The 27,707-nt window shown below is 43.1% G+C and overlaps 1 protein-coding gene across 2 annotated transcripts in view; it reads left to right on the plus strand.

Moving 5' to 3' along the window:
* LOC308482481 (aldehyde oxidase 4-like) overlaps positions 1-27,707 on the plus strand; it is a 70,338-nt gene that overhangs the window by 24,083 nt on the left and 18,548 nt on the right. For both annotated transcript variants that reach the window (XM_081015580.1, XM_081015581.1), the window contains exons 14-29: positions 837-1,021; positions 2,212-2,374; positions 3,331-3,423; positions 5,165-5,334; positions 7,086-7,200; positions 8,919-9,038; positions 10,546-10,642; positions 12,828-12,952; positions 14,365-14,498; positions 15,375-15,462; positions 15,924-16,010; positions 17,416-17,607; positions 20,638-20,865; positions 25,501-25,596; positions 25,839-25,967; positions 27,480-27,554. In XM_081015580.1, the coding sequence (XP_080871706.1) occupies positions 837-1,021; positions 2,212-2,374; positions 3,331-3,423; positions 5,165-5,334; positions 7,086-7,200; positions 8,919-9,038; positions 10,546-10,642; positions 12,828-12,952; positions 14,365-14,498; positions 15,375-15,462; positions 15,924-16,010; positions 17,416-17,607; positions 20,638-20,865; positions 25,501-25,596; positions 25,839-25,967; positions 27,480-27,554 (2,097 nt within the window). The remainder of the gene's footprint in view (positions 1-836; positions 1,022-2,211; positions 2,375-3,330; positions 3,424-5,164; positions 5,335-7,085; positions 7,201-8,918; positions 9,039-10,545; positions 10,643-12,827; positions 12,953-14,364; positions 14,499-15,374; positions 15,463-15,923; positions 16,011-17,415; positions 17,608-20,637; positions 20,866-25,500; positions 25,597-25,838; positions 25,968-27,479; positions 27,555-27,707) is intronic.

The raw sequence follows: 27,707 nt of genomic DNA on the forward strand, positions 1-27,707 counted from the left end.
GTACCGCTACGGTGGGAAGGTAAACAGCATTTCCATGCGCTGCTCTGGTTCGCCAGAAGCGGCTTCGTCATGCTGGCCACATGACCCGGAAGCTGTACACCGGCTCTCTCGGCCAATAAAGCGAGATGAGCGCCGCAACCCCAGAGTCGGTCACGACTGGACCTAATGGTTAGGGGTCCCTTTACCTTTACCTTTATAGTCTATATCAGGCACGTCCAACTCCCAAGAGACAGTGATCTACTCCCACTATTAGAAAAAACTGGCAGTGATCTACCCATTGTCATTGCCAAGAATTGTTGATCTTTTTCTGGGAAGGGATGGTCAGAGTTGTTGATCTTTTGGGGAGGGTGACCCAGAGTTGTTGAGCTTTTCAGGGGGATCGATCAGGAGCACGTCCAATATCCTGCAATCTACCTGGAACAACCCCGCGATCTACCGGTAGATCACAATCTACCTGTTGGACATGCCTTTAAAGACATGGATATTAACAACCAACCACATGTGCATTGGGACATGGGTGGCGCTGTGGGTTAAACCACAGAGCCTAGGGCTTGCCGATCAGAAGGTTAGCGGTTTGAATCCCCACGACGGGGTGTGAGCTCCCGTTGCTCGGTCCCTGCTCCTCCCAACCTAGCAGTTTGAAAGCACGTCAAAGTGCAAGTAGATAAATAGGTACCACTCCGGCGGGAAGGTAAACGGCGTTTCCGTGCGCTGCTCTGGTTCGCCAGAAGCGACTTAGTCATGCTGGCCACGTGACCCGGAAGCTGTACACCCTACAGCTACTAGCATGATGAGGGCAGTAAAATAACCCAATTTCTCCTTCTTGCATCTGCCAGGATGAATTTGTGTCAGCATTCCGGCAGGCTGAGCGCCGAAAAAATGCATTGTCTGTGACAAATTCTTCAATGAGAGTCCTTTTCCAGCCAGGCACTGGTGTCATCGAGGACATGGCTATTTTATATGGTGGCATTGGTCCTACCACAGTGAGCGCAAGAAATACCTGTCAGAAGCTCATTGGAAGGTACATTGACTGTACCATTTGACATTATATAGGAATAGCTGTTTCTTGCTTTTGGAAGAGCTTGGGGCAGAATCTAGAAGCTAGGAAAATTAAACTCTCTCTGTACTTAAACCTTGTCTGCAAGTAGTAATGAAAACCTTTTTTTTTTTTTAAGGTGGGCAAATGTCTTCATTTCAAAATTGGTTTAGATCATGTCAGAATGCTGCTCTTAAAAACTAACAAACCAAAGCACCTCTCCAACATTTCACCAAACCACACTGGAGTGGAAGTGGAGAAGAATTGCAATTTCTGTGAATACGAATTTGGGATAAAATTTAAGAGAACAATTATACATAGCAGTTTTCTGAAATTTTTTTTCATTCTCTGGTCCCAGGGAATTGTAGGACTAGATGTCATGTAATTCAGTTCCCTGAACTGCAGCAAGATCATTCAATCATTTTTTCATTTATTACCCAACCTTCTCCCTAAGGTTCCAGGGCAGGTTACAACATTAAAACACCATGTTAAATAAAACAAAACCTTCCACACTCTTATGTATTTGGGTTAAGATTTAGGGAAGTTTTTAATATTTAATGCTGTATTGTTTTTAACACTCAATTGGGAGCTGCCTGGAGTGGCTGGGGAAACTCAGCCAGATGGGCGGGGTATAAATAACAAATTATTATTATTATTATTATTATTATTATTATTATTATTATGACACAAATCTTAACTGCATCATTCCTTATTAGTCAAGTCATGACCTATGTACATCTTCATATTCTGCTTGTGAGTTTCTCAAGGCATCTTATCTGACTGGTCACTGTTAGAAACTGATTTTTCTGATCAACGACTTTAAGTGTTTTATCCATATGTTCCTAATGCTCATTGTGGATTATGTAGGCTGGGTCACCAGCACCAATGTCCTGTTCTTCCATATTAAGATTAGCTATGACTGGTTCATATTATGCAATCTATTTTCCTACCGTAGAAAGGACCTATTTTGAATAATATTATTTGCCAGTTCCTGAGAAACCTGAAATGAAATCCCATCTGTTGAGTTTCCTTGTGGCAAAGTGTACTTCATTATCAAAGTCACTTTAATAAACGCATTTGGAAACCTTTTTCTCCTCACCCCTTCAAAACTCTGCATATACATACCTATCGTTTGATAAAAGAAACTTATTTGGTTGTATTATTTCTCCCCCCAGCAACTGGGATGAAGAGATGCTGAATGAAGCTTGCAGGCTAATTCTTGAAGAAATTATCCTCTCTCCTTCAGCCCCGGGTGCAAAAGTGGAATATAGGCGAACTCTGCTTGTCAGCTTCTTCTTCAGATTTTATCTGCAAGTGCTACAAGGTTTAAAGAACATGGTAAATAACGCCCCAAAGAACAAAGTAGGGCAATAACTTTAAGAAGGTCACAAAATGGCGCCCAAGCCTTCAGGGTTCTCCAGAGCTCTTCATCAGGCTGTGTATTAAGCAAAGGTGGGGAGAAAAAAATAATCATCTTTCCTATTTGAGTAGAAAGCCTTATACTTTTCCACTCCAGTCTCCAGCAGCTGTTCACTCAATTCCCAAAAGGTATGTGGTATGGGAAATAGCTCTTCTGTAAATCAAGCTGATATTAATGGCACAAGAGCAAGTCTGGCCTTATTTTTGGGGTAAGCAGTTAGTAATTGAACTAGGTACATATTCACACGGTGCTTATGGCACACATGCCTCTGAATACAAGTGGCTTGCAACACATATAAGAGGGTGCCATTGTCTTGCCTGCTTTCCATAGGCACCCAGTTGGCCACTATAAGAACAGAATTCTGGACCAGATGGGCCTTTCGTCTGATCCAACAAGGCTTCTCTTGTGTTCACTATAGGCGGATAAGAAATAAACTATCCCTCCTCTTAAAAACAATGTTCCTCCTACTTTTCTGCCTCTACCAAAGATCATTGTTTCCATTAATAATTTTTACACACCGTTTTTTCTGCACCTATGTAGAAAAATTGTCTTACGTACAGCAGGCTTTTCTTCCTATGTAACAGATGCCATGCTGTTTTCATTCAGCCAGTGCTTCATGTTGGCTCGAATACAACTTTTTACAAAAATTAAAAAGTTTGTTAAGATGTTATAAGTGGAGATTTTGCTACATGACTGGAAACCCCCCCACATGTGTAGAAAGGACACACCAGAAGTAGTTGTGCAAGTCATATCTTAATTTGAGCACCCTGGTAGTACATATTTGGGCAATGAATTACCATTATATGGTTGCTTGCCCCTGAAGAATTTCTTGGGGAAAATTGATGTAATATATAATTAATTTGTCTTCCCACAGAATCCATCTAAGTATCCTGACTTGCCAAAGAAATACGCCAGTGCTTTAGGCGAGTTCCGTGAGAAACCACCTCAGGGTATGCAAATATACCAGGTCAGTGAGGTTGTTTTCACTGCTTTTCATCATCTAACATTAACATTCCTGTCAATGCTATCATGTTAACCCACCCTTCTCTAAATATAATGGGTTGTATTCAACTGAGATCTACCCAGAGTAGGCGCACTGAAATTGATGCTTCTAAGTTACGCATATCCATTAAGTTCAATGGGTCTAGTCTTAGTACTTAGCATGGCTTATCACCCAGTGATCTGTGACTTAACTAATTGATTAAGTGGTTTACACCAATAAAAATATAAAACAAAGCAATAGAAATTTGCCCGCTACGTGATTACAGAAATAAGGAATGTTTAAACAAAACAAGATAGAGAGTTATACCAGCGACTAACTGACAGAGAGAGAAGATCATCAATTCAATATCAGGATTGGGAAATTGGGAAGTAACAAAAGCAGAAAAATAAAGGATGGACTTTAGCTCTTGAAATCCAGAACATGGGAAGTCCCATTGAAATTAATTAATTCAGACTCTATAATTGGCTGTATTTTTTTTGTTTTTTGAACGTGTTAAGATTTGGCTTGATTTGTTATTAATACGAATGTTGTTGTTTTTCTTTTTTGGAAAATGAATAAAAATTATTTACAAAATAATAATAATAATAAAAGTGGCAGACTACTATATTTGCATAAGAGGAATACTTGAGTTTGTTGGGTGGGTATGAAATAAATGATCGTTTGCTGGTGAAGAATCTAGTTCCGGACTGCTTCCATGCTAGGTTGCTTACCATTCAGTCCTATTTTTCCTGGGGTCTACGCAACATCATCATCCATTGATAATCCTCCTGTGTTTTCCTCCCTGCGCTGCTTCCATCTTTTTTTGTAGTTGTCTGTGACTGCCTTGACTGTGTTATACCTAGGTAAATCCAGTAGTAAATTAACATATAAATAAATAAATAAATCAGATCACCCAAAAACCAGCATCTCAGCAACAAAATGTCAACAGCGAACCAAGGAGACAGAATATCACTCTAAGCCCAAAGGCCCAGTGAAACATAATGCTTTTAAGGAGAGTCAGAAAACCTGCAGTATGGAAGCCCATATGAATCTCTTGCAGGGAGAGTTCCACAATCTAGACACTACTGCTAAAAAGAGCCTGCCTGATGTCACCATTAATTGAACCACTGAAAGTGGTGGGAAACAGAGCAGGTTAGCTCAAGGATTAGGCAGACTCATGTGGTAGAAAGTTGTCCTCCATAATACCAAGGATACTAATTGTAAATGTTTACATGTACTAACAGAAAATGTATATTTGGCCAACATGATTTAATAGCTTGACTGGTCCTCCTATATAAGCCAATATGGAATCAGAGCTTTGGGTACAGATAGTAACATGGTACAAGTTCTGGGCCCAACGTTCAGCCTGTACAAACTGAAATACAACCATGTTGTCACCATATAATTTTAGTAGGGTTTTCTGAGTAATACTCAGTAATCTAATGAACTGTCTGTACAGTGGTACCTCGGGTTAAGTACTTAATTCATTCCGGAGGTCCGTTCTTAACCTGAAACTGTTCTTAACCTGAAGCACCACTTTAGCTAATGGGGCCTCCTGCTGCCGCTGTGCCGCCGGAGCACAATTTCTGTTCTCATCCTGAAGCAAAGTTCTTAACCTGAAGCACTATTTCTGGGTTAATGGAGTGTGTAACCTGAAGCGTATGTAACTTGAAGCGTATGTAACCCAAGGTACCACTGTATAGTAAATGTCTCTACCATATGACAGGATGTAGACCCTCATCAGCCTCCTCAGGACCCAGTGGGGCGTCCCATCATGCACCAGTCTGGTATTAAACATACCACCGGTGAAGCAGACTATGTCGACGACATGCCTCCAGAGGAAGGGCAGCTCTACATGGCTGTGGTCACCAGCACATGCGCCCACGCAAAGATTCTGTAAGTAACAAGAAGGAAAATGCGTGAGGAAAGTGTGGCAGTAGAACATGGAAAGGAGGACATATATTAACAGATGCTGGACATGCTTTGAATCTTGGTTTGGTTTACTTCAGGAGTGGGCTGGAATGAAAGTGTGCTTGCAAATGTAGGGGGAAAGAGGAGGGCTTGACATACAGTTCTTTTAAATAAGAGTGGAGTGCTCTGGAAGTGCTTATTCAGTGCACCCAGCACACAAGGCTGATATCCACACCCAGTTCTACCATTAGGGACAGTGAGGCAGCTGCCTGAAGCAGCCGATTTGGAGTGTCATGAAAGGGTGGCAAATGGTTTGCTGGTTAATATGTTACAGTGGTACCTCGGGTTAAGTACTTAATTCGTTCCAGAGGTCTGTTCTTAACCTGAAACTGTTCTTAACCTGAAGCACCACTTTAGCTAATGGGGCCTCCTGCTGCTGCTGCATCGCCAGAGCACGATTTCTGTTCTCATCCTGAAGCAAAGCTCTTAACCCGAGGTAATATTTTTGGGTTAGCAGAGTCTGTAACCTGAAGCGTATGTAACCCGAGGTACCACTGTATTGTTGTGTTAAAACTCTCAGGGACAGGGTGCGGGGGGGGGGCGTGTTTGTGGTCTTTTCTGCCTCAAATTACTTGACCAGATGGGCACTCTTCAACTTGATTTGAGAGTGGGGATGGCATGGGGGACGGCACCATTTATTGTCCTGCAAATGTCTATGGTAGGGTTACCAGACGTCCCCAGTTCCCGGGGACAGTCCCTGGATTTGCAAATCTGTCCCCGGACAAATTCCGTCCCCGGAATGTCCCCAGATTTGCAAATCTGTCCCCGGGAAACGTGGCAGCGGCAGCCTCAGCAGCCTGGAGCCAGCCTGGTAGCGCAGTTGGCTCTGGCTGGCTTCAGGAGATGCTTGCTGCTTGCTGCCATGGCGCCCGCCATTTTTCCTCGCCAGAAGTCCCCATATAATGTGTTGCGCACAAGACACATCATATGGGGACTTCTGGGAGGCCAACTGGCGGGCGCCATGGCAGCAAGCAGCTCCTGAAGCCAGCCAGAGCCAACTGCGCTACCAGGCTGGCTCGGGGCTGTTGACTACCGCTGCCACTGCCACTGCTAAAGGGGAACCAGGGACGTCCGGTGATACAGATCTCCTGCCCCCTTCCACCTTTGTTTTGACTGATCGGGGGAGGCTAGGGAGTTGCGGGCGGGCAGCCGTTGCCCAGTTTTTAAAAAACTCTGTGTATTTATGTTTCACAGGGTGCAAAAGAAGGGCTTTTCACCTTTATATACAATATGCATGTGTGCTTGGGCCCAGGGTCTTTTGCCTCACCATCCCTACTACTGACTCCCTGTTGCTACTCAGCTTTAAAAAAAAAAAAGTGTCCCTGGATTCATTGAAAAAAATCTGGTAACCATAGTCTAGGGTGGGCATATCAGCTGCACATATCAGCTGCCTGCCTGTATTGCAGTTAGGGGTGATTTCACACATACACAGATACCAGTTAAGATAGTACAAAGAGGTTTTTAAGATTAAATACATTGGGATGTTTCACTGTCTGTTTCCAGCTGCAGAAATACTAGCTGTGCACAACTTAGTCACATAGGGAAAAAGTGCATATTTACTTTAGCCCCTGAATGTTTATTTATTAAAACATTTATTTCTTAAATTCATCTTGCCATCATGTTTGATCACTGCGACCCATTGGAACGAAAGTGTTTTATTTATCTCTCCTTTCCAGATCCATCGATGTGTCAGAGGCCTTAGAAGAACCAGGGGTGGTTGCCGTGGTAACAGCAGCTGATATTCCGGGGCATAATGGTGATGGAAAAGAGGAAGTTTTTGCTAGCGAAGAGGTATTTTCTGAGCTTTTTGCCTTCCTATCCAACATCGACTCAGAGATAAGCAGGCCCAGAATTGTACCCTAAAAATATTTTTTTCTTTATCAAAGGCACACATTTACAATTCCTTGGGCATGACTAGACCACTAGAACTGAGTTGCTTTGGAGGAAAAAGCTAACAAACTTCCAGAGGAAGGAAAGTAATTACTAGCTGTAACATCTTTCACCACCATAGCTCCTGGACAGGGAAAGTCAAATAGTGAAAATCTCAGTTCTAGGCAACCCTTAAATGTGCAAGAAGCCCCACAGTGTCTGTGTGTGAATCATTGTTTGAAGGATCCATGAATGCAGAATTAAAACATAAATGTATTTTAAAGGCTTGTGCTCAACATAGCACTGAGGCTAAGACTCTGCAAACGCGAAGGTTTTCCTCGTGCAGCAGAAACTCTTCTCCCTCTGCATCCCCCTAAATCTGTTCTGGGGACTCCCCCAACCCTCCAGAGCAAATTTGGGGGTGGTATGGGGCACACATTGGGCGAGAAGAGGTGAATTCCCATTGTGCTGGGACCTTTAGCATATGCACTCTATCATAGAGCTATAACCCATGGAGATAGGATCCTGCAACTAGAACTCCTGTATGGTGGGTCAATATTATTAACCCATATATCAGATGGAGGTAATGCGCTATTTAAGGCCGCCTATTCGGGTATGTGGTAGACATTACTTTTGAGCTGGGAATTTGAAATTCACTGCCTCTTAGCCACTATCCCATAAAATTAAACACAAGCCCAATCTTCACCCCTTAATTGTCATGAATTTGAAAGGATTGTTTAAAAAAAACACAAATGTTTATGTTGGTCCTCAGTCATTCTATATACTGTATATTTTTTGGTCTCCAATATGTATACCCTTTTAAAAAACAACACCCTAGCTACTTGAAAGCAAATTACTGTATTTTTTGCTCTACAAGACTCACATTTTCCCTCCTAAAAAGTAAGGGGAAATGTGTGTGCATCTTATGGAGCGAATGCAGGCTGCGCAGCTATCCCAGAAGCCAGAACAGCAAGAGGGATTGCTGCTTTCACTGCGCAGCGATCCCTCTTGCTGTTCTGGCTTCTGAGATTCAGAATTTTTTTTCCTCTTGTTTTCCTCCTCCAAAAACTCGGTGCGTCTTGTGGTCTGGTGCGTCTTATAGAGCGAAAAATACGGTAATTTATCCACTCTTGTAATGAAGTCCTCTGCTTAAACAGATAAACTGGAAGCGCTATGTGGTGCATGCTAAATACTTCATATTTACTTAAGATAAATGCCACATATATATATACTTTACCAGTAGCTTTCATCGGCAAACCTCTGACATATCCACTTGTCAGTTGGTCGTTGCTGAGAATTCTGAGGAGTCTTCTAGGGTGGGCCCTCAGTTCAGTTGAAGTCAGAGATTACTCATGGCACAAGACATGCAAATTAGAATATGCCCACCCTTCCTCTGTGCCTGTACATTGAAGAGGAAGGTTGGTAGTGGCAAGCAAGCTGCCATTCAGGGCAATTCACCTGCTGTTACTAATATCCTCGCTGTGCTTGAAAAGCTTCCAGAGAACCCCAGGATAGTCTCTGGAACATGGTTTGAAGCCCAAAGCCTTAGCATGAAATCTATTGAAGTACATTAAACAACCACGTTGTTGTTGTTCTGTATAGTGAAGCCATTCCATTTCTGTTGGTCGGGTGTCATGCAGGTACTATATATCGGCCACATTATCTGCGGTGTGGTTGCAGAATCCTACGAGTGCGCAAAGCGAGCCAGAAGAAAAGTGAAGATAGAGTACCAAGAACTGGAACTGATCCTGACCATTGAGGTAAGAAATCAGCCTCTCATTTGTGAAGCTTCAAGAGGTACTTTACTTGCACTCTATCTTAACTGTTGGAATAGATAAGAACAGTGCTTTTTTCTAGGGGGACGCATACCCCTAAACGTTTTGTGAATCTTTGTACTTTTGCCCATTTACTGTATTCATTTTTCCCGATTTGAACTAGAAAATGGTGATGCTCATTTGTACTGCAGCTTGTTCAGATGAGCGTGAATCATCCAAGTGTGCCACTGTGTGCATATATTTTATAGTTCTGAATTTCAAATCAAAAGGGCTAATCGGCTTATTAGGTTGTTCTGCCATCTCTTGAATCAGACATGTGTCTTTGAGAAAGAGGCAATGTCCATAAGTATATAATAGTCTCCTTTCAGCAATGTCAGGATGACAGAGTACATACAAATGTACTTAGAGCCAGTGTGGTGTAGTGGTTGAGAGTGGTGGACTCGTAATCTGGTGAACCGGGTTCGATTCCCCGCTCCTCCACATGCAGCTGCTGGGTGACCTTGGGCTAGTCACACTTCTTTGACGTCTCTCAGCCCCACTCACCTCAGAGAGTGTTTGTTGTGAGGGAGGAAGGGAAAGGAGATTGTTAGCCGCTTTGAGACTCCTTCGGGTAGTGATAAAGCGGGATATCAAATCCAAACTCCTCCTCCTCTTAGCATTTGTCGCGTACCTCAGACCATTTAGTGCACTTTACATACAGCAGGCAAGGGGAGCCTGTAGCCCTACAGATGTTGTTGGACTACAACTCCCATCATCTGTATCCATTGGCCATATTGGCTGTTGGGAGTTGGAGCCTAGTGACATCTGAAGGGTCACAGTTCTCCACCCGTGGCATATAGTATCTCAGCAACCTTTAAAACAACCTATAAGATGTCAGTATCATTATCCGCATGTGATAGATTGTGGGGTAAGGTGGTTGAGCGATATTGGTTCACTTGAAGACGCCTAGTAAATTCATGGCTGAGGCTCAAAGCTCAACACTTTGATTACTGTGCTACACCTCCAGCTGCTTTCTGGATGAAATATGTTCTCCATTCTCACAGGTACTACTCATGTAATAATACTCACTGGGGAGCCGCAAAAGTAGATACAACTTTCAAAGAACAATACGAGAATGGGGGTTGAACAGATGGACAAAGAACACCAAATGCCTTCACCATAACACGAAAAAGGGTGGATTTTGGGATGCCTGAGACAGACCAAGGGTCTTTTTTAATGTATTTGTTTATTATTTATTTCTGGAGATAGTTCTTTCCCATACAGCACTTTGGACACAGATCTTTCAACAACAGGGATTTGATGAACAGGAAAAGAACCTATTGTTTAGTTTCTGATCAGGCATGAGCCAACTCCTTAGCTAGAGTAAAATCAGTGCAACTATACTGGGAAAGAATATCAGTGCATCTGAAAGAACTGTAAGATAGTAGTGACAACGACGACATAGTGCTTTGTGTTCTGGGATTTGAATGCTGTGTTTCCTCCTATTTTTCAGGAGGCAGTTAAGCATAAGTCATTCTTGACAGAAGAAAAGAAAATAGAAAGAGGAAACATTACAGAATCATTTAAGAATGTTGAGAACATCATTGAAGGTAGGGTGCTATCAGTAATGTATGGGGTTCTCGTGACATAGCAGCAAGCAGGTTCAGTCTATCTGTTTGTTGTTGTTTAGTCGTGTCCAACTCTTCGTGACCCCATGGACCAGAGCACGCCAGGCACTCCTGTCTTCCACTGCCTCCCGCAGTTTGGTCAGACTCATGTTTGTAGTTTCGAGAACACTGTCCAACCATCTCCTCCTCTGTCGTCCCCTTCTCGTGCCCTCCATCTTTCCCAACATCAGGGTCTTTTCCAGGGAGTCTTCTCTTGTCGTCTATCTGTTTACATTTCATTTTAATTGATCACAGATTGGTATGATTACCGGGTGACAACTGTACCATGAGCACTCCTTATGCAGAAAACATAGCTGTGTGAATCAGAGATGGGGAAGACTTTCGATTCAGTTCTTCTTCTTTTTATTTTATTTTATTTTATTAATTACCTTCTAAGGCACCATCTCAAGGTGATTTACACATAAAATAATTTAAAACGGTAAAAACACAAAAACAACAAATACATTTAAAACAAGAGTAAAACCCTAACAAGTGGACACTTTGGCAAAGATCCATTTATGCATGTCATGGACTAGCTGGATACAGAGGAGTGGTGAGATGAACCAGCTGGGAAGCCACCAAGGCAGGCACCCCCAAACTCAGCCCTCCAGATGTTTTGGGACTACAATTCCCATCATCCCTGACCACTGGTCCTGTTAGCTAGGGATGGTGGGAGTTGTAGTCCCAAAACATCTGGAGGGCCTAGTTTGGGGATGCCTGCACCAAGGGAAGAAGGCTCAGAGCCCAGGGAGTGATGGTGGGACAACAATGAGTGGTCAAAGGGAGAATACTGGGAAGAGGAGGTGTTGGAAGCTGAAGAGGTAACAGGGTTTAGTGAGCAGGAAGAGTCTGTAGCAGAGAGTCTGTGGCTTGCTGCCCCCCCCCCCCAGCCTGGCTTTGCTGTCCAGGTAAAACACAATACACTTAGATATCTTCACAATAGGGTTGCATGGATCAGTCTGCTTTTGGTCTGTGTTAATTCTTCATGTTTTCATTTTAAAAAACCCCAGTTTTGTTCTTTTTTGCTGTAATCTGTGGTTTAAAAAACCAACAAAACAGCATGAAAATTTGTATTTCTGTATGCATGAAAATTTGTATTTCTGTATGCATGAAAATTTGTATTTCTGTATGCATGAAAATTTGTATTTCTGTATGCATGAAAATTTGTATTTCTGTATGCATTTTCTCACAAAATACACATTTCTAACATATTTTTGCTCTAAATTCACATTTCTATATAGCCTGAAACACATCCACAAATTGCATCATAAAATTGGGAGGTCACAATCCACAGGATAGCTGACCTTTGTAGGGAACCAATTCCTCAAGCACCCCAGCATTATAAACGGCTCCCTTATTATTCTCAGACATGAAAACCCACTGCTCAGATGTAAGCCCTATTGAACTCAATGTAGCTTACTACCAGGAAAGAGGATTGCAGCCTATTCCCCCCCCCCCCAGTTTTGTAAAATATTTTTATTGTTATTTTCACACAGAAAGAGAAATACTGTAGTCTGAAAAGCTGCATAGCACACCACCTCAGCTCCAAGAAGAAGGAGAATTAAAAGCACTGTGGATGCCTCGAAGAGAAAACAGAAACTCAAAGCCTTTCCTAAAGCTAGATAGACACACAGTTGTACCTTGGTTGTCAAACGCCTGGGTACTCAGACGTTTAGGCTCCTGAACACCGCAAACCCGGAAGTGAGTGTTCTGGTTTGCGAACGTTTTTTGGAAGCCAAATGTCCAACAGGGCTTCTGCGGCTTCTGATTGAGTGCAGGAAGCTCCTCCAGGCAATCGGAAGCCGCACCTTGGTTTTCGAACCATGCTGGGAGTCAAATGGACTCCCAGAATGAATTAAGTTCGACAACCAAGGTACGACTGTATGAACTCATCAGCTCCCCTCTTGTCCACACCAGTCTAGTCCTCTGAGTAGTTTTTCATATTTTATTTTGTTTGCGGCTCTTCTTGGTTGCCCTTCGGTGCTTCTCTACCAATCTGTTTGTTGTTCCTGCTCGTCTTAACCATCCCCTTTTATGAAGCCTACAGGCTAAGTCATGCAATGAAGTGTCGCGTTGTATGGTGAGGTACAAATCTAATCAAGTTAGCCATGCAATTGTTTTTTAACAGGCGAGATCCACGTCGGAGGGCAAGAGCATTTTTACCTGGAAACAGACAGTGTGTTTGCCGTTCCAAGAAAAGAGGATAAGGAAATGGATATATATACGTCTACCCAATATGGTTCGAAAGTCCAGGTGAGGCAACTCAAGTCTTTGACTGCTAGTGGCGTGGGGAAACTCCACAAGTGTTTCAACACGAGATGGACCCCACTGGCACAAAAGAGTCTTAAACTGGATGTGATCAGTTGTTGATGCTTGTAATTAAAAACAACAGCATTTGTATTGTTGCAAAAGTTAGGTGCAATCTCTGCAAGATTCTGTGGATTCCGGGTACTCGTCCAGAGTCAGTGTTCCTTTGGTAGCTGTCATTTTTATTCCTACACACAAAAATACATATACACACATGCTGAATTTCTGCCTTTCAGCTTGTGTATCCATTCTTCATAGACATGCTGCTGTTTGGCAGTACAGTGGTACCTCGGGATGCGAATGGGATCCGTTTCGGAGCCCCGTTCGCATCCTGAACAGAACGTAAGACGCAACTGCGCATCTGTGCGTGCACGGGTCGTGTTTCGCCGCTTCCGCGCATGCGCGTGACATCATTTTGACTGTCTGCACATGCGCGAGCCGTGAAACCCGGAAGTAATGCGCTCCATTACTTCCGGATCACCGCGGAGCGCAACCCGAAAATACTTATCCTGAAGCGTATTTTTCCCGAGGTATGACTGTGGTGGTTCTTTTTCTCCTAATTTGTTGTAGCAGAATCTGTCTCCTGCACAAAGCCATCTCAGCGTTTCCCTACCAGCCAGACTTGGGGGGGGGGGGCATGTTTTATCCAGAATATACTGGAAATTGTGCAGTGTTTTCAGTTAAAAGATTGGGCTGACAAAAGGTAGGTAAAGGGACCCCTGACCGTTAGGTCCAGTCGCGGACGACTCTGGGGTTGCGGCGCTCATCCTGCTTTAATGGCTAAGGGTCATGCGGCCAGCATGACTAAGCCACTTCTGGCAAATCAGAGCAGTACATGGAAATGCTGTTTACCTTCCCGCTGGAGTGGTACCTATTTATCTATTTGCACTACGTGCTTTTGAACTGCTAGGTTGGCAGGAGCAGGGTTCGAGCAACGGGAGCTCATCCCGTCACAGGGATTCAAACCGCCGACCTTCTGATCGGCAAGCCCTAGGCTCTGTGGTATGTACAGGAAATGCAAGGAGATGAAATTAAATACAGTGGTACCTCAGGTTACATACGCTTCAGGTTACAGACTCCGCTAACCCAGAAATAGTACCTCGGGTTAAGAACTTTGCTTCAGGATAAGAATAGAAATCGGGCTCTGGCGGCGCGGCAGCAGCGGGAGGCCCCGTTAGCTAAAGTGGTGCTTCAGGTTAAGAACAGTTTCAGGTTAAGAACAGACCTCTGGAACGAATTAAGTACGTAACCAGAGGTACCACTGTATGTACATCTGGAGTAAACATGCTATTAATGATCTAGGGAAATACTAGGCTTTTTTACAACCTGAAAATGCTTTTATTTTGTTTGTTTTGCAGCAAACAGTGGCTTCAGCATTAAATGTTCAAGCCAACAGGATCATGACCCACACAAGACGAGTTGGCGGAGCTTTTGGGGGAAAGAGTACAAAGCCTTCATTTTTCGCCGCAGCTGCAGCAGTTGCTGCACACAAGTAAGTGTTGCAGTTGTCTGTGATTTTACTGAAAGCAACTAAAACGACAAGTGCCTTCTTTATATACAAAACCTCTTACAATAGAATTTTATAGACATTCTGTGTTTTCCAAAAAGGAAAGGCAATGCCCACACAGCTTATGACAGGGCGTGCATGTTTTATAACTCAAAAGCACCAGTCAGCATCTACTTATTGTTTGCCTCCAGGGGTCAGTATTTTGCAGGAGAGATTCAAGGACATACTAGAAATTAAAGGTAAAGGTAAAGGGACCCCTCACCATTAGGTCCAGTTGTGGACGACTTTGGGGTTGCAGCGCTCATCTTGCTTTATTGGCCAAGGGAGCCGGCATTCAGCTTCCAGGTCATGTGGCTAGCATGACTAAGCTTCTTCTGGCGAACCAGAGCAGCGCACGGAAACGCCGTTTACCTTCCTGCCGGAGTGGTACCTATTTATCTACTTGCACCTTGACGTGCTTTCGAACTGCTAGGTTGGCAGGAGCAGGGACCAAGCAACGGGAGCTCACCCCATTGCGGGGATTCGAACCGCCGATCAACTGATTGGCAAGCCCTAGACTCTGTGGTTTAGACCACAGCGCCACCCACGTGGTACATACTAGAAATTAGGTTTGTACAATAAAAGCAGATTAAAGCACCCTCTTGCCCTGGTGCAACTTATGCACTGAAAAGTGTAGAATGGATGGATGCTTAACAGGAAGATGAATAAACACCGAGCAAGCAAATCAGCACGAGTGCTTATTGTCATATAACCTGACTGTAAACAGATCAATAAGAGCAGACAAACAGGATGTCTGTGTAGCTATTGGTTCTGCTAACAGCTTACCTTGAAGGTAACCTAAGCCTTTGTTGTTTGGCTTAGAACTGGCCGCCCGGTCCGTTTTATCATGGAGCGAGATGATGACATGCTAATACCTGGAGGTCGACATCCTCTTTGGGGGCAATATAAAGTAAGTAATACTGATTTTTACAAGCTCTGTTTCAGTGACATGCAAAACTTCCCCATGCTTTGAACTAGATTTTGCACATCCACTGGGCTAAGTCCTTGAGGTATCTCTCCCTACTCTTCCCCAAGAGGATTATTTTGACCCAAAAGTATTTGTTTATTTATTAAAACACTTTTGGCTTTCCCTTCATTGCAAAATGAGTAACAGTAATATCGACCCCAGACAAGGCACTAATATCTTGCAGAAGTCGGGGGTGCATGGTATGGTCAAAAGGGAAATATGTGTGTTGGGCTGTACAGGATAGGTGGCAGGCATCAAGCATCTTTTTAGATTTATCCTTTCCAAGGAAACCTAGTAAGTTAAAAGAAACAACCAGTGGTTTCTAAAATAAATTCACACAGTTCAGAGAATGAAGCATGAGTCTGATGTGTCTTAACTACTGCAAAACTCTATTGAATTTTTAGGTGGGATTCACGAATGATGGCAAAATCGAAGCTGTTGATCTTTTGTTCTACATAAATGGCGGGTGTACACCTGATGAATCAGAACTGGTAAGTTTTTCCATGTCAGCATGTTGAATTCGCAAGTGGAAAATGGAATGAGAAAGGGATTCTTCATGCATGACGTTTGGATCTCATTTCTGACATGAAGTTACTAGGCAGCCTTAAGCAAGTCTTTCTCTCGCAGTCACAGCCCTCATTATCAATACAGTCATACCTCGGGTTAAATATGCTTCGGGATGATTTTTTTCGGATTGTGTTCCGCGGCGACCCAGAAGTAATGGAGTGCGTTACTTCAGGGTTTCGCCGCTTGCGCATGCGCAGACGTGGAATGCCCTCTTCAGAGAGTCTTGCCTGCTGCCCATTTTGTTGTCTTTTCAATGTCAGGTACAGAGCATTTGTTTATGCATTTTGGTTTTTTTTTATAAATAATTTTTATTAACAGACCAATCATATCAAATCAAATCACATAAATTCCGAATTACAGAGCCTAATTTTAAATTTTGTTGGGGGTACCCATATTTCAAGTTCCGAAAGGGGTCCAATCCTCTTATTGCTACTGCTTTAAAAGTCCACAAATCTGTCCAAATAATGTTCAAAATTCTGTCCAATCCTTTCTTGCTGTTTTCCACATCTCTTCTAGTTGTTTTCATACATTTTTCCTCTCTTGTTTATGCATTTTGAGCCAATAGCTTTATAACAAAATCCAGAGAAGTGCAAAATCCAAAGAATAATTATGTTGTACTCTGTGGCCAGGAATTGCAAATTAGGTCAGTTTGCCTAAAATGCGGACCAAACAAAATTCTCCTCCGTCCCTTCCTGGGGCCCTCCAGCTGTTGCTGGATTACAACTCCCCATCTTCCCTGGCCATTGATTTGTCCTTTGTTCATCCAGGGACAACAACATAAGGGCAGCCACATGTTCCCCACCCTGTCAATAGAACCAGTTAGACCATGGGATAGTTCAGACGTTCATCTCCAGGGGCTTGTCCACACTGACCCAAATACAGTAGATGTGAGGGCGAGTCTTTAGTCTTGGGGCTTGTGTTCACACTGGAATGAAAAATGTGAATTTGCACCTGCTTGTTTTGCCTACATTAATAAAGGGGTATCCACATGATGTCCTCCTCATCCCAGTGTTCTCCCAACCTTTCCTTCTTTAAATGTGGGTTTATTCAATCCTTGGAAGGTTGGGAAATGGCCAGGATTGGGGGGGGGCACATTTAAAGTGGGGAAACAATACTGGGATGCAGAGGATGTTTATGTGGACACCCATACATTGATGGCATGTGTACATTTAACTCCAGTGTAGACAAGCCCTTGGATTGTTCTGTGGATAAAGAAATATGAGTGTACATGCATCCAGGCGTACGCACAATTCAGTTGTTTGCCACATTCAGCTCCATAAGACGCAGTACTCGTGATTAACAGGTTTGTTATCTATCCCCGTTCATTAGGTAATAGACTACGTTGTGCTAAAGAGTTGCAACGCATATGATATCCCCAACTTCCGAAGCCGTGGATGGGCCTGTAAGACTAACTTGCCGTCGAACACTGCCTTTCGAGGATTTGGATTCCCACAGACAGCCCTTACTGCAGAAACATGGGTGGCAGCTGTGGCAGATCACCTTGGCTTGCCACATGACCAGGTAACGAACGAACGATCAGAGGAAGTGCTGAGCGAGGAGCTCTGTACTGTGATTTGGGTACAATACCACGTTATCATGTCAAATCCATGTTCCCAGCCCTGCATTTGCAAAAAAATAATAATTGTGAATCTTCACTTGCAGGAGAGTATTGGCAGAAAGGAGGGGGGCTTAACCCTTACTGTGCCAACAGATTCTTCCCTCTAAATGCCCCTTAAGGCCACCACCACCACAGCTTCTTTTCAGTTGGCTTATGAAATGTCAAAAAATTAACAAGTGTCTAAATTTTAGGCCCCCTTTGAGATTGAGTACCAAGCCAGCTGGATCTTCTGCCTCCCCCCTGCCCCCCCGCCGCCGCCTCCAATTGTCCCTGGCCATAACCCCCAAACTCCTGACAAATATCAGCCGAGGCTGAAAATAAGCTTCAGGTCACACCTGAGTCAGTATTTGGATGGTTTCTGTTCCTTCTTTGGGGATAAATTTATTCTAATCAGGGACTTTCCCAGGCTGTTCCTGTTTTGTGGGTGGGATTCAGTCACATACTGGCAAATTCAGGTTATGGGATTAAAGTGGATTTGTGTTTTGTGAACAAACAAACAAAAAAGCTACTCAACATGGGCATAGCCAGGATTTTTGTTAGGGGAGGAGGCAGAACCTCAGTTAGTTAAGTATTTTTATTGATTTTTTTATTGATTTAGGGGAGTCACCTGCCCCCTGCCCCCCTGCAGCTACGCCCATGCTTCCCCCCAAAATTGACTTTTCCTGGATGGGAAACTGCCGTGGAAACAATTGCTTGATGCGATGTCATATAACTTCCCTGCAAGCAAATCAGAACGAATGCTCAATAATCAGCCAGCATCATATAACCTTGCTGAAAACTTTGTGCAAACAAATAATGATGAAAGCTCAATAAGCAAGTCATCTGGAAGTTACCTGGGATGTTTATTAGAAGAGACTAAAATTGTCTATGTTTAAAGATTATACAAGCACTCCCTCATGTGGTAAAACTATGGTTTGCAGGCATTCAAGTCCTATATATGCCATATCAGAATTAAACCATCCCCTCCCCCTTAAACACTCTAGATCTTTCTGACTCTATCCATTACTGAAGTCAACTACCGTATTTACTCGAATCTAATGTGCACCTTTTTTAGGCAAATTACATTGCGAAAATTAAGGTGTGCATTAGATTCAATGGCACATTTACATTAGCCAGCAAATACGTTTCTTGGTTTCAAGGTTCTGAAAACTGAGGTGCTCATTAGATTTGATGGGGCATTCAACTCGAGTAAATGCGGTAACTTTCTCAGGACTGTGGTAGTTTGGGCGCAATTCACTTTGGGGAACAAAGGGATGGCAAAGACCATTACTGAAGCAGCAAATATTGTTCTGTTCCTTCTGCAACACAATATTCTTCATAGTTACTTAAAGTACAGACTTGTAAGGCAATGCTGGTAGATTTCACTCCAAATTATCCTACTTCTGCTAACTTTGAGAGCAATCCTTACTTGATTTTGGAGTACTTACTTGCCTTTTGGGGGCACATGTTACGTGCTGAAAGGTTCTGAAATTGCCAGTGTGAAATATACTCAGAGTCAAGAGTGGATTTCATGCTCTTTATTCAGCTCATAGTGGTGAGGAGGAATGGAAGTTCCCCCACAATAACTGCTTTATATACATTATTTACACAATGGGCTGCACGTGATTAGCTAATTGCGGAATTCTCCTGTAGGCCAATCAGGTTGTGGATTCACTTCCATCTGGAGCCAGATTGGGTGGCTCCTGCAGACCAATCATACTGCTGCATTGTTCTAGGACCAATCAGACTGCTGCATTCTGAATCCTATTGTTCTAGGACCAATCAGACTGCTGCATTTTGGATCCTATTGTTCTAGGACCAATCAGGCTGCTGCATTTTGGATCCTATTCAACTCAGTACATAACACAGTGACATCTTGCCATTTAAAACATAGACATTATACTCTGAGATTGGGGGCTGGTTAAGCAGACTGAGGGTACACAGGCCTCTCTTACAGGCTACTGTCTGGATATTGTGAATGCAGAAGCTTTAAGCTTCAGTGGTGCCTTGTTCTCCTTGGAACTGGTAGGGCGGAAACAGTAGATAGAGGCAGAGCCAACTAATTCTAGACTTGTCCACATCTTTCTCCCTGCTGGGTTCTGTAAGGGAGCTCACTAAGTGCTGGTTGCAGGCTGTTTTGTTAGAAAGACCCATTAAAATTGGGTGTGCTAATTCCTCATTAAAAATCCAGACTTGAAAGCTATGCTTTTGTTTTTGAAAGTCCTGATGCTGTTGTTTGCCTGCTATAACATTTTCAGGGCCTGTCCTTCCATTACCAGGGGTCAGCAGACTTTTTCAGCAGGGGGCCAGTTCACTGTCCCTCAGACCTTGTGGGGGGCCGGATTATATTTTGAAGGGAAAAAATGAATGAATTCCTATGCCCCACAAATAACCCAGAGATGCATTTTAAATAAAAGCACACATTCTACTCGTGTAAAAACATGCTGTTTCCTAGGCCATCCGCGGGCCAGATTTAGAAGGCAATTGGGCCGGATTTGGCCCCCGGGCCTTAGTTTGCCTATCCATGCATTAGGGCCAAGTGTTTCAGATGGCTCAAGTAGCAGTTGCTACGGGGAAGAAACAGCAAAGTGTTGGAGAAAAAAACAGTCTGTACTTCCTGGCCTGTCCCATGCCTCCCAGGCTATCTTACTATTCTCTGGTGTGTTGGAAGATGCTGTCTCATCAGATAAAAGCAGTGGGACAAGTGTGGATGAGTTGTTCCAGCCCAGGAGTAGGATTGCCATCATTTTGATTTTGGGACAGGGCTTCTGTGTGTAAGTAACTGCAGCATGCAGTGACGGGGTGTTTCTGTTGCCTAGTAGTTATGGAATCAACACTTTTTTAATACAAAACCTCTTTATCAGGAAAACAACAGCTTTTCTAATTAATGTATAATGTTTTGGCTTACAAGAACTTGGAATAAATTAACAGTGTCGTGCATGTCTCCTTTAAAGGTCCGGTGGATGAACATGTACAAAGGAGTATCTGAGACTCCCTACAAAGAAGAGGTTGATGCTACAAATCTTGTCGCATGTTGGAAAGAGTGCCTGGAGAAGTCTGATTACTACAACAGGAGAAAAGCAGCAGAAGAATTTAACAAGCAAAACTACTGGAAGAAGAAAGGGATTGAGATAATTCCTATGCTGTTTTCGGTTGGATTTAATACCACATATTATCACCAGGCAAGCTTTTTGATACTCCAGAAATCTATCCATCTACAAAGTAAAGCAGAGTAACAACAGTCAAAGTTGTTAGAAACATACAGGGCAAACAGGAATTTGTGTGGGTACAATGGCACAGGGGGAAAGGGTTAAGCCTTCTCTCCTCTGGTGCCACAGTCCCAATTCAAATGTCCATCTCTTCCTAGATCTGCACTTACCATTCAATAAACTGTGGGACACCCATTCACAGATCTCTTGCCAACTTGTCTAGCTGCAGGTCATCGCCCCACTCCCCCAGTGTATTGTTCAGGCCACCCCAATCTTTGCCGTACAATTCATGATTCCAGGGGTCTTGGCAGGGTTTGTGTTTCCATTGGAAAATCAAGGCACAGCGGAGACTGTAGTGTCTTTAAGAAATATGGTATATTTATACATATTCAAACCTGAGTCTGAATGAAGAGAGGGTTCTGAGCATCACATCTCAAGAGGGCACAGCACTGGATTCAAAGGCAGCCCAAATGCCACCTCGTTGTCTCCTCTACCAGCCCTCATGACATCTGGCCCCACGCTTCTTCCCCAAAACCCTTGCTAAAAAACACAGCCCAAGCTTCATGCAAAAAGGACCTTTTTTTACATGTGGTGACAACATGCCCCTGCAACCTGGGCAACCCTCCCCTCCCAACTCTTCTGTCCACTACTCAGAGTGCTGGGGGGGGGGGACAGTATTTGCATTGTCAATCACTCTTAATGTCCCAGTACTCTGCTCTTTAAGACAGCATCTTAAAAAGCAGAGACATCACCTTGCCGACAAAGGTCCATATAGTTAAAGCTATGGTTTTCCCAGTGGTGATGTATAGAAGTGAGAGCTGGCCCGGGGACTTCCGGGTTGGCGCGACCGGCTAATGGCGGATTCCCTCCGAGCTCCGGAGGGAATCGGCTTAGCAGGGGGTTGGGTCTTGCCGTGCCGGCGACACGGGGACCCTTAAAAACCACGGGCATAGGAGCCCGTGGACATGGTGACTCGGCGGGCACCGTAAGCGCCCTCCCGACTCGTGAAGGAGCCTTTTTAAAGGCTACGGAATGGGTGCCGGGGAGCGGCGTGGTGCTGTGAGTCCTTCGCTTCCCCTGCCGAGCGAAGCCGCATGCCATTTGCCGGACAGCGCTGACTTCTTCCTATCAAATTTGGACTTAAAAGCAAGAACAACAACCCGTGAGTAATTTGAAAATTGGATTATAAATTTGGATTTGGCACGAGCGGGGGAGTTGAAAAAAAAAAAAAAAAGAGGAAGTCCGTCTCCCCCCCTATTGTAAACAGTTCAAAGCAAGGACCTGTCAACTAAGGTTGCGGGAAGAATTGTCGTGATTGGATAAGGATATAAATTCCACAGATTTAAAGGACTAAGTTAATGTGCTGGAGGACTAGAGTTTACTTTGTTTGGATTAAGTACCACTTTTCTCAAGCCCGGGAGTAACCCGTGTAAAGAGCCTGCTGAGGATCTACAGGAACTTTTGACAGCTGTCAAACTAGCTGTCAAAGTTGGAAAAACTGAAAGCTGAAACTCTAACCGGTTATATTGCTACAAAATATTGAAAGCTAAGAAAAATTGATACAAATAAATTTGACTTTTGGATTGGAAGGGAAAAGAACACTAAGTAATCAGAATCCCGCTAGAGGGGATTCTTGGACATTACAAGAATGGAGCTAAAACAGGGAATACAGGAAATACGTGCTGGCCTGAAAAATCTGATCTTTCTCGTGGGAAAGTTGCGTGAGATGAATGGAAAAGGCCATGTTTTGTCTACGAGCCCTTCAAACCCGAAGTTAACTGAAAATATACCCATTGAGTTGGAAAGGGGCTCGATGATCAAAACACAGGCAGCTGGACAAGAAAAAGAACCAAAGATTGAGGAGGAAAAGACATCTGCCAAACAGGAGGAGCTGAAAGAAGGGATGGCTGAAACGTCACAGAAAAAAGAGAGCTGGAGACCTACCAAGAAGAATCTTAAACTGAACAAGGCGAAAGTTGGACTATTTGGGATATACAGACTTAAGAAACAGAGTTGGAGCACCACCTTCAAACAAGTAGGCCTTGTTGGAAGAATCATGGCCAGCATTGGGAAAATACTTCTTCGATCCTGGGTGTTTAGCATGAGAGACTTTCGAAGAAACCGGCTGAAAGGGACTGAGAGAGATTTGCGAGCCTCGGACATAAGATCACCAGGCTAGAAAGATGGACTAATTGGACTTTGGTTAGGGATTGAAACCGGGGAGAGAAGGGTGGGATCTAGAAGTCCAAAGGGGGTTTGCTTTTCGTCTTTGCAGTGTAACTATAGGTTTTTTATTATAAGAATGGGGAATCTGTGGAGGGGAAATAGTGGCAACCTTAGGAAAGGTACCTTTTTTAATTTTATTTTTATATCTCTGTTTCTTCGCTTTATATAGGACTAAGGTATACATTTTAAAAAATTGCTAAGGAATAACAACGAATTAAAGCTAAAAACTACTACAAAAAATTATTTTAATTAAATTAAGGTTAAGTGATTTTAATAAACTATGTTTAGGACATTAAGGGAAAAACTTGCCTGAATAAACAACTGGAGTTGGAATACAATAAGGGGAGACGTGGGGAAGTCCTGAAAAGAAGTTACTGAAAATGAGTGTTAAAAGGTGGAAATTTCCTTTGTTGTTTCTTTGTGTTTTCTTTTGGTTTTCTTATTTTTTTCTTTTCTATTTTTTCTTATCTGTTCTATCATTTGTAACCTTTTGAAAATCTAATAAAGATTATTAAAAAAAAAAAGAAGAAGTGAGAGCTGGCCCATAAAGAAGGCTGATCACCGAAGAATTGATGCTTTTGAATTATGGTGCTGGAGGAGACTCTTGAGAGTCCCATGGACTGCAAGAAGATCAAACGCATCCATTCTTAAGGAAATCAGCCCTTAGTGCTCACTGGGAGGACAGATCGTGAAGCTGAGGCTCCATTACTTTGGCCACCTCATGAGAAGAGAAGACTCCCTGGAAAAGACCCTGTTGTTGGGAAAGATTGAGGGCACAAGGAGAAGGGGACGACAGAGGATGAGATGGTTGGACAGTGTTCTCCAAGCTACCAGCATGAGTTTGACCAAACTGCGGGAGGCAGTGGAAGACAGGAGTGCCTGACGTGCTCTGGTCCATGGAGTCACGAAGAATCGGACACGACTAAAGGACTAAACAAGAACAACACTCTGCTCCCCTTCCTTTCTTAGTGGCACCTCTATCAGCTCATCTCCTGAACAGGAAAACAAGTATAGCCTGTATTTCTACATTGTGCTGGCATCTTCCCTTAATATTCCAGATATTAGCTAAATTGCAACATCTAAGAATTTAGGAGGATCTGCCTCCCCCCAACTCATAACAGTATCTATTTATTTGGAGTATTTCTATTCATTCTAAACATGGGTGAGACATAGCTTTAACAATAGCACAGGGGCAATTCCCCCCCCCCCAGTAGTTCAGAGATGGGAATTGTTTCAGCTTTTTGATTTGTGCCCCATCTATGAAGGATGTGAGGGACGCGGGTGGCGCTGTGGGTTAAACCACAGAGCCTAGGACTTGCCGATCAGAAGGTTGGTGGTTCGAATCCCCGTGACGGGGTGAGCTCCCGTTTCACAGTCCCAGCTCCTGCCAACCTAGCAGTTCGAAAGCACGTCAAAGTGCAAGTAGATAAATAGGTATCGCTCTGGCGGGAAGGTAAACGGCGTTTCCGTGCGCTACTCTGGTTCGCCAGAAGCGGCTTAGTCATGCTGGCCACATGACCTGGAAGCTGTACGCCGGCTCCCTCGGCCAATAAAGCAAAATGAGCGCCGCAACCCCAGAGTCGGCCACGACTGGCCCTAATGGTCAGGGGTCCCTTTACCTTTTATAAAGGATGTGATCAAGGGTGCAATGTGCAGCCATTAAAAATAATTGGAAATTTACTATTCACCTGAACTAAATAGAGACATGACAGATTTCTCAGTGCGCTCATCATCCTTGATTGTTGACTAAGCTGGCTGGGAATTGTAGTCCAACATTATCCAGGGACTCAAAGCTGAAGAATGTTATTATAAGGAACAGTTCTCTTTATCCTGTTGCTAGGCTTCAAGAAGGCTCCTAAGATACCAGACCAAAATCTCATCTAGTCAGTACCATCATTGGCAACTACCATATTTTTTGCTCTATAAGACTCACTTTTTCCCTCCTAAAAAGTAAGGGGAAATGTGTGTGCGTCTTATGGAGCGAATGCAGGCTGCGCAGCTATCCCAGAAGCCAGAACAGCAAGAGGGATTGCTGCTTTCACTGTGCAGTGATTCCTCTTGCTGTTCTGGCTTCTGCGATTCAGAATATTTTTTTTCTTGTTTTCCTCCTCCAAAAACTAGGTGCGTCTTGTGGTCTGGTGCGTCTTATAGAGCGAAAAATACGGTACTTTCCATCTGAGTTCTTTCCTACCCCTGCTAGTACCCCAAATTCTCATCAAGTGACTGAACCTGGGACCTGTGCTCGAGCGCTCTACTCTGTTATCAACGTGTCCTTTTTTCTGCCACTGTGGGATATATCTTCTTTGCTCCTGAAATGTTTTTCTGTATCAAATCATAGTAGAATTTGCTTTGATGGATAATCAGTTTGTTATTTTTCTGTAGGCTATAGCTCTGGTCCACATCTATCTGGATGGGTCTGTGCTGGTGTCGCATGGTGGAGTGGAAATGGGGCAAGGATTATACACCAAGATGTTACAGGTAGTACAAAATATCAAACACCTACATACAAACAAAGCTACTCACTCCTTTGCTAGTTAATTGTATATGATCCAGTTTACATCTGTGTTTTTTAAAATAAAGTTTCAGTGTTTATACTTTCTGAGCTAGATAACTAATTTTCTGTATGTGTCTAACTGTAACCATAAATGTTATTTTCCCCCTGTTGGTTTGAAGTTATGCTGTTAACCCCTGGTCAGTATATTTGTTTTCTAAACTAAAAGGTTGCCAGCCACGAATTGAAGATACCATTGTCTTACATACATCCTTATGAAACAACTTCAGTAACAATACCTAATGCGGTGGTCACCGCAGGATCAGTTGGCACTGAGGTCAATGGGAAAGCAGTCCAGGTTAGATACTTATCTGTGGCTATTGTTTAAAGTTCTCTGAGAATTTCCCTCTTCCTGTTGTTCAGGGTGCTTTTGATATTTTGATATTGTTATGGCTTGTTCAAAATATTTCTGTGTATGTTCTCTTCTTCTGGCACACTGTGGCTGCATAAACACTATACATTTGAAAAAAGCATAACTCCCCCCAAAGAATATTGGAAACTGTAGTTTACTCCCTCACAGAGCTACAATTCCCTAATATGCTATAATTCCCAGAATACTTTGGGAGGAAGATGTGCATTGCATGTGCTTTGAATGTATGGTGTGTACTACGATGATAACTCAAGGCCTGTAAACTGGATCACTTAAGAATACGGCTTTGTTTTGGTTTTCTAAACTGAATTTTCCCAGCGTAAACAGATGCCAGTGTTGGATGCTGTTAAGATTGTAGCTTAGAGGTGAGGAACCTGCAGCAGTTCAGAGGTTCTTTGGACTCCAACTCCCATCAGTCCCAGCCACCGTAGACAGTGGTCAGAAGTGATGGGAGTTGTAGTCTTAAAAAATACACACTGGAGGTCCTGCTGTCATTCTGTGCCCACTTACCTAGAAATAAGATCTAGTGAACTCAGCAGGGCTTGCATCTGACCAGACGTGTATTGGTTGCACTATAAAAAAAAACACCACTGAAATTGGAGAATTGGCTTCAGTGGGATTTAAACATTACAAACTTTATTTGAAATGGGGCCTCGTTTTCTAGCTGTTAGAGAGTTCAGACTTACGCCTGTACGCACTTATACCCTTACTAGGAAGGACCATAGTGTTCTAGAGGGCTTGGTGGTCCAGGTTCCTTAGCTTGCAGGCCTTAATGAGGCTTGCAGACCTCCCCATTTGGCCCTGAGGCTGTTGAGCCACATCCACCTGATATCAGGTATGGGCAGGTAAAAATACTGAACCTGAAGGAACCAACTACCAGACTTGGTATAAAGCAGTTTCTTAATATCCATTCTCTTTTGTTTATCATATTTAAGGACAAATGCAACTCTCAAGATCAGTCTTAGCTGTACTTTCCTTCATGAATTCCACCCTAGCTTCCCATTATTTTGTAATCTGTTGCAATACTCTACAGTTTTAGAATTCTCATTGCACATTATTTTCAGAGTGGTTATTTTATGCTGGGCTATAATACTCCAATCTGTGGTTATTGCTCCTGGCAGTGAAATTTGAATTTCTTTGATTTTGCATTTGAAAATGTATTCTAATCTCAGTATCCACCCAGAGAAGAATTTGTCAAAATCTTTTAAACAAGTGAATAAAAATAAACAATGGCACTAAAAATTGTTTTTGACAAATTGCTCTCCTATGCTGAGGAAACTTTGCCTATTTAATTTATCCATGTTATAAAGAAGTTTAAGGCCAGAAAAAGTGGCAATCCTAGAGTACAATACTGAGAATATATATATTTTTAAAGTGAAACTTGGGTTTCATTATTGTTGACTAATTTGTCTTACCTTTTTTTGCCACCTTACTTCACAGAATGCCTGCCAAATTCTCCGGAAGCGGCTAGAACCAATAATGAAAAAAAACCCACAGGGGAAATGGGAAGATTGGGTAAACATAATCTATATCTTAAAACTGAATTATGACCCAACTTGCATCGCGTACTCAGAAAAAACTATCCTTTTTCCATTTGCTACGAATCTAAATAACGAGCCTTCCCCAACCAGGTGTCCTGCTGCACTGCAGCTTACCAGATCTGAAGAG

This window comes from Podarcis pityusensis (assembly GCF_964106645.2).
Source record: "Podarcis pityusensis genome assembly, chromosome: 1".
Lineage (NCBI taxonomy): Eukaryota > Metazoa > Chordata > Lepidosauria > Squamata > Lacertidae > Podarcis > Podarcis pityusensis.